This window comes from Belonocnema kinseyi, chromosome 7 (assembly GCF_010883055.1).
Source record: "Belonocnema kinseyi isolate 2016_QV_RU_SX_M_011 chromosome 7, B_treatae_v1, whole genome shotgun sequence".
Lineage (NCBI taxonomy): Eukaryota > Metazoa > Arthropoda > Insecta > Hymenoptera > Cynipidae > Belonocnema > Belonocnema kinseyi.
The window spans coordinates 6,213,889-6,220,811 of record NC_046663.1 but is presented as its reverse complement, the minus strand read 5'-3'; the positions used below and the strand labels follow the sequence as shown (position 1 = coordinate 6,220,811).

The following is a 6,923-nucleotide window of genomic DNA, read 5'->3' as shown; positions in this document are numbered from 1 at the left end:
TAAGTCACAGAAATAATGTAAGGTTGCACCCCTACCCCTTTTCCAACGCCTCGTGGGGACAGGTAGGCACTTCTGTGACTGCTAAAAGAAATAATGTAAGGTCGCAAGCGTACCTCTTTTCCAAAGCCACGCAGGGGCAGATAGGCAGCCCTGTGACTGGTCACAGAAATAATGTAAGGTCGCACCCCTACCCCTTTTCCAACGCCTCGTGGGTGCAGGTAGGCACGTCTGTGACTGGTCGCAGAAATAATGAAAGGTCGCACCCCTACCCCTTTTCCAACGCCACGTGGGGCGGGAAAGCACACTAGTGACAGGTTAAAGAAATAATTTAAGGTCGCACCCCTACCCTTTTCCAACGCCACGTGAGGGCGGAAATAATTTAAAGAATTCGGGCTTTAAAGAATTCGTGGGAATCACGGAATCCAAGGAATTCATGGAATTCAAATTTTCATAACTTTTCTTCAACATCTCACGATCACAAATTCTGACGATAAAGATGATTCCAATTAGGAAGAAAAAATAAACAGGATTTGGTTACCTATATGAACGCAAAATATGTTTCTATCCTCCGTATGATAGGAACATAGCTTCCCTAGATAGGAGTCGATGTAGAAGACTTGGTCGTTACGCCAGAATGCAACTTGTGTATATCCCACTGCGTTGACAATACGCTGACGCCTGAAGAAAAAAATTGCTTTCAGTTGTGCAGATGAGGAGGTGCGTTTCGCTAGCACCTCCACAACGAAGTAAACTTTTTTCCTGTATGCCGTAATTTTGGGCTGTTTTATGGTTCAATTTAAATGGTAAAAATATTCCAAAATAAAAATAATCAACAGACACTGCTTCTCAAGTCACTAGTAGACATATTCACCCTCAGAGTAATAGTCCACAACCCCCCAAAAATTACCCCTATTAAATTTAATGTTTTCAGTCTTAGCTGTAATAATAAGAGTCGTAAAATCGGTATTTATGCAGAAAATTCGGGCGCTGTTAATCATTTCAATTTTCAGAATTTTATGCAGTGGAAGAGACTGGTGGCCAGAACCTCCGCCAAAAAAATTTTTTTTGTTGAGAAAAATAGGAAAGCCCGAAAATCAAGATTGTTGCCAAAGAAGAACCTTAAAAAGCCTGAAATTCTGATATGCTCACATTTAGGTTTAGTGCACATTTTATTCGAGGGGTAATTTTTAAAAAATAGGACTTATTTTTATAAATTAATTTTTGCAGTTCTTGAGAGACCAAAAAAGCTGAAAATTCTAGCGCAATTGATTTTTTAAATTTTTTCAATGGTCTGCAGTTAAAGTTCTGGTGGTCAGCACCACACACACACTCGTTTAGTTTGAGAAAACTAAACGAGCCCTTAAATCAGCAGCGGTACCAAAAACACCCAAAGTTATGGCATCAAAAAAAATTAAATTTCCGTCGTAGGGGTGTTAGCGGAACGCACGTCAAATGATTTAGGTTGAAAATGCAACTATTCGGTTCAAATTTACTTTTATTTAGTTGAAAATAATTTGTGCTAATTGAAATTGCGCTACTCTATTGAAGGTACAAACTTATCTCCCTTAGTTAAGAATTAGGTAATTTGGATACAATTTTGTTAAAAGTTTATTTCTTCAGTTAAAAATCTGCTGTTTAGTAATGAAAGTATTGTTTTAACCTGAATTTTACGATTCCGTTATTGGTCAAAAATTGATGTACTTTAATTGAAAGTTCATGCATTTTGGTTTGAAAATTCATACCTTCGTTTTGAAATTAAAAGTTTCTTGTAGAAAATTTACGTTTCGGCTTAAAAATTATTTGATTTAGTTGGAAAACACCTCCCAGTGGGCAAAACATTTGGCGACGTCTTTACGACAACTTTACGACATCCTATGTCCATGTGGTTAAGGTGTCTTTACGATATCGTAAAAAAGTCTTATGATCTGATGATGTCTTTACGATACCGCAAAGACACCGAAACGACATGGACATAGGATGTCGTAACGTTGTCGTAAATATGTCGTAAATACGTCGCCAAATTTTGTGCCCACTGGGCTTTTTGTAAGCTAATTTGTCAGGAAAAGTTCTAAAATGCTAGTAATGCAAACGGATTGTGTGAATGATAAAAAACAAATAAAATAGAATCAAGGATTAAAATAAACATTGCACTATCATACGAATATCTTACAATCTCGGCTTAACAATACAACTTCTAATACGTTGCGACTTTATTAAATTTCAAAAAAAGTCAGAATTATTACTTTTCCTTTACAAAAACCCAAGGTCGTATATTCGCTGGCTCCCAGTCACTTTCGTATTTTCTTTGTGTTAATTAATAGCCCGGAATCCGCTACAAGATATCGATTATTCCTTAATGCCCCCGCAATAAAATAGGGTCCTTTAAACTTCGGGCGCAATTTTGATGACACACCTTTCGTTGCGTCGAATTTCCTGATCATGACATAATCGCTAATTTCATAATTAAACACATTTTTACGTTTCTGGTCGGTATAATTATTATTCTAAATCTGGCCATTTGCCTGCGTTGATCCAGTAGCTAGCTTGACATGCTTAATATAATATTCTGCTATAAAACTACTAATTTCTTCTGAAATAAACCATGGACCTCTATCTGAAATTAGCATTTTGGGTTTTCAATATGCTAAAAAGTATTGTTTTAAATGTGTGATAGCCTCTGCGGTGGTCGAGGACTTGGTTGGGTATAATTTAATAAATTTAGTGAATCCGTCTATGATTAACAAAATATGCTTTTCACCTGGAACCCGCGAATCCACAATATCTTCGTGATCAATGTGTATTGTTTCGAAAGGTTTAGTACCCTTTGGAATCATTAACGTGAAGCCTTCCACCTTACCCATCGACGGAGCATAGGCGATACACTTACAACAGTTTTTTTATGTGATTAGAAAATTTTTTCGCATTTCCGGAAACCAGTAGCTTTTACAAATAATTTCTTACACCTTTTCTGACCCTATGTGACCTAATTCAACGTTATTTTTGAAGAGAATATTTTTCTCAATTTCTCTCGGTACATAAAATAACAATGCGTCACTTTTCTTGCGATAAACAACTCCGTTCCTCGACTCGCAATACTTATCTTCGGTATCATCTAATTGCTTTTTCCTTTTTACAATCAATTCGTCTTTATTCTGTGCCAATTAAAAATTGCGCTCAAAAGTATTGTCCTCTATGACACAGATCCAATTAACTCTGCTAAGAGCGTCCACGTGGGTTATGCGCTTACCTTCGCGGTGCTCTGTAATATGATCGTAACTTTGCAGTTCCATGACCCATCTTTCAATTTTAGAATTATGTCACGTTTTCTAAGAACTAACGCGAGTGAATCACAGTCCGTGACAATTTTAAAAAGTCTCTCCCATAGATAAATTCGAAACCTTCGGAGGGCATAAATTATGGCTAGCATCTCCAACTCAAAACTGTTGTTTACTTTCTGTTTCTGTCGTGCCTTTAGATAAATCGTAGATGGGGTGGAATTTTAAACCTTTTTTCTTTTGTAAAAGCACAGCTCCGAAACCTATTTCACTTGCATCACAATGAAATTCAGTCTCGTCGCGCGGATCAAAAATGGCTAGAATAGGTCGCTCGATTATTTTTGATTTTATTTTATCAAAAGAGTCCATTTCTTTTTTACCAAATTAAAATTCCAGTTCACTTCGCAACAAATCATATAGAGGTTTAGCCGGCAAGGCAAAACCCCCAATATATTCACGAAACCACGAGGTCAATCCTAAGAAACTTTGTGCTTCTCGAACATTCCTGGGTACTGGAAAATTGTCTACTGCTTCTCTTCCATATTTTGTGGGTCTTATGCCTTTTTTGCTAATCTCATAGCCTAAAAACTCAATTGTTGTAAAAAGAAACTTGCATTCATCTAACCTTAACTTAAGCTTGTTTATTACCAACAATTTAAACTTTAAGTCAAAAGGCATACATTAAAATTCAAACTGACCGAAGGGTTTTACAAAAGAATTGTATTTTATTGAGTCCTCTGAATTTTTCACATGATAAAACCCATCTTTAAGATCAAGTAAGCTAAAATATTTTTTATTACTCATGATTTTAATCTAGTCTTTGATAACAGGTGAAGGGTAATTATCTCTAACGATGTGTTTATTGAGAGTTCGGAAATCTACGCACATTCGAGGTTCTCCATTCTTCTTCTTAGTAAGAACAATAGGTGAGGCATACTCTGAAATACTCGCTCTTATAGGTTTTTGTTCTGCTAATTTATCTAATAATTTTTTTACTGCGTTTTTCTCGGAAAAGGATAAGCGACGTGATCAGAAATGAAAATGGCTGAAGGTCTTTTAAACAAATTTTAAGCTGTGCTTTTGTTTTTGGATCCTGAGGCCTTTTTGCCGTTACGTCTTCTACTTGAAATAATTCTGGAACTTTATTTTGATAGATAGTATCTATCTAAAGATTAATTTCCATACCCGCACTTTTCCCTTTGCTTATCCCCTTCACGTCCACGTTTAAAATTTCGCTTGCTGCCTCTTCAAATAAATTTTGCCTTTCAATGAATTGCAAACCAAAACATTTGAGGGCATCTCGCCCAAGTAAAACAGGTGCAATCATCGTACCATCATCCACAACCAACAAATTTATTTTACATATCATACCTATCATTCTCGCACTCACGACTATTGCACCGAAGGCTATCAGCTTTGAGCTATTGATGCCAGCATATTGCTTACAATTTGCATCAAGCGGTTTCACAAGACTTGTTTTCACTAAACTTGTTTTTATTACACTCACTGCACTACAACTATCAAGAGGCACTCTAAACACCATGTTGTATAATTCACCATTTTCCTCCAGTTGTAGCTCGACCACTTGATGAAAATCGTCCTCCTCTTCTTCGACGTTAGCAATCTTCTGGTCAGAAATCTTCTTCCTCTTGGGACAGTTCCGAATCATATGTTCAGTTGAACCACACGAGTAACAGGATCCCCTATTCCGGGTTTCCTGATCACATTGCGCTGCCACAGGTCCCATTTTGCCACAATTGTAGCCCTTTTGAATGAAACTGCTAGTCGCTTTGCCGCCCTTCTCCTTGCCACTAGGGCCTTCGCCCTTTTCGCCTATTTTCTGGCGTTTTGAATTCAGTTCACTCGTACTACCTTTACCTTGCAAAGTCACGCTTTCGAAAGCTGACAGCAAATCTTGAATGGAATCGAAACATTGAATTCGTGCTTGATTATATTCACAAAATGATTCTCCACGCTATCACACTCTTTATTTAAACTGTTTACGTAACAAAACTTTATTGGGGCGTCTAAAAAACATTTTCTTTATCTCCGCTAAAAGTTTATCCGTCGACATTTCTATATGCTCCGGTTTCAAATAAAACCAGGAAAGAGCTTTTCCTTTAAGTCTTGAGCATATTAGAACCCTCGTGACCTGATCCTCCAATCTATAGGCGTTTTTGAGAAGTCTAACCTGACGGTCCCATCCATCCACATTCCTTCCAATTCCATCGAATGTGCTCAGTAGTTTTATTATTGCTCCGATGTTCACTCTCTGACTTTCCTCCAGTAACCAGTGGCGACGCTCTTGTCCCATCGGATTCATTACCGGGAATCTTCACCGCGCGAATTCATAGTTACTTGCTCGTGACGTCCGCACGTGGCTAACATTTTTCTCCAATGGTAGTTTTTATTCTTCTAGAACTTGTAGACTCGATCCACCATCTTGCATGACGTCAAGCTCTCGTCGCGCCTCTTCCAGCTGCATTTTTATTGCTTCTCTCTGAGCTGCATCTTTTTTTAAACCCCTTTGACTCTGGGCTTCTTGAGCTTGTCGAACTTTTGCACGCTCTAACTCCTCGATTTGTTTTTTTGGGGGCTGCCTGTTCTTGTATTAGGGCCTCGTTCTCCCTCACTACCAGCTTGAGGTCGCCTTGTTCTCCATTTTTCACCTCTAGATCGTTCTCACAAATATGTGCAATGAACTCAGCCTTATTTCCTGTAGTGTTGCATTCTCGAGATCTCAAAATCTCCTTTCATTTAATCACCGTAAACTCCTACGAATTCGAACGGATAGAGTTTTCTTCTCGCTTGCCGTCCATGTTGTCAGAAATCTATCAACGAACACTTAGACTTCTAAACAATTCACTAGCTTTACTGTCCCCTACAATATAACTCGACACAGCGATACACCAAAAGAAAATTACATTCACAGAATAACACTCACTCACTATGGCTGGCTCCTCACGCGAGCTCGTTGATCAACCGAAAACCGAAACAGAAGACATTTTGCGTACCCGATGCGGCGTATCTGATTTGGATCCCACTTCTAAAAAACTGCAAGTTAATTTGTCAGACAAAGTTCTAAAATCCTAGTAATTCGAACGGATTGTGAAAATGATGAAAACCAAATACAACGGAATCAAGGATTTAAATAAACATTGCACTTTAATAAGAATATCAAATATACTAGACTTCGATTACATTTCAAAACTTGCTCTCTCGCTTCGTGTCGGCAACGAACTGCCGCTCCCTCGCATCCCATCATCACATCGGGGCCTCATCCCCCACTCTAGCAAGTTCTCTCTCTCTCCCTCTCTCGCCAGTTCGCGCGTAACATTAAATGTATCAATACTATACGAATATTTTACATTTTTTTGTAAAAAATTTACATCTTTGCATTGAAATCTAAATTGATTGGTAGAAAGGTTGGCTTTATGGTTTAGGATTATTGTTTTTTTTTTTTAATTAATCTGTTTAAGTTAAAGATTCACCTAGGTAGTTAAACATTTGTTCTTTAGGGTTGAAAATGAGTTGTATTTCCTGAAAATTGAATTATTACATGTTATTGCAAAATTGACCTATTTTAGTCAATTAGATGACTCAGGGGTTACTCGAATATGACGTAAGACGATTTGTAAGGGGGGAGTC

The 6,923-nt window shown here is 37.8% G+C and overlaps 1 protein-coding gene across 1 annotated transcript in view; it reads right to left on the bottom strand.

Annotated features, from left to right (window-relative positions):
• Positions 1-3,297, bottom strand: part of LOC117175961 (regucalcin-like) — a 10,825-nt gene extending 7,528 nt beyond the window's left edge. Inside the window, exons 1-3 of the mRNA XM_033365841.1 lie at positions 3,248-3,297; positions 2,964-3,126; positions 2,759-2,882 (exon numbers count right to left, since the gene is read on the bottom strand). Of these exons, the coding sequence (XP_033221732.1) occupies positions 2,759-2,882; positions 2,964-3,126; positions 3,248-3,297 (337 nt within the window). The remainder of the gene's footprint in view (positions 1-2,758; positions 2,883-2,963; positions 3,127-3,247) is intronic.
• Between the last annotated feature and the right edge of the window lie 3,626 nt (positions 3,298-6,923).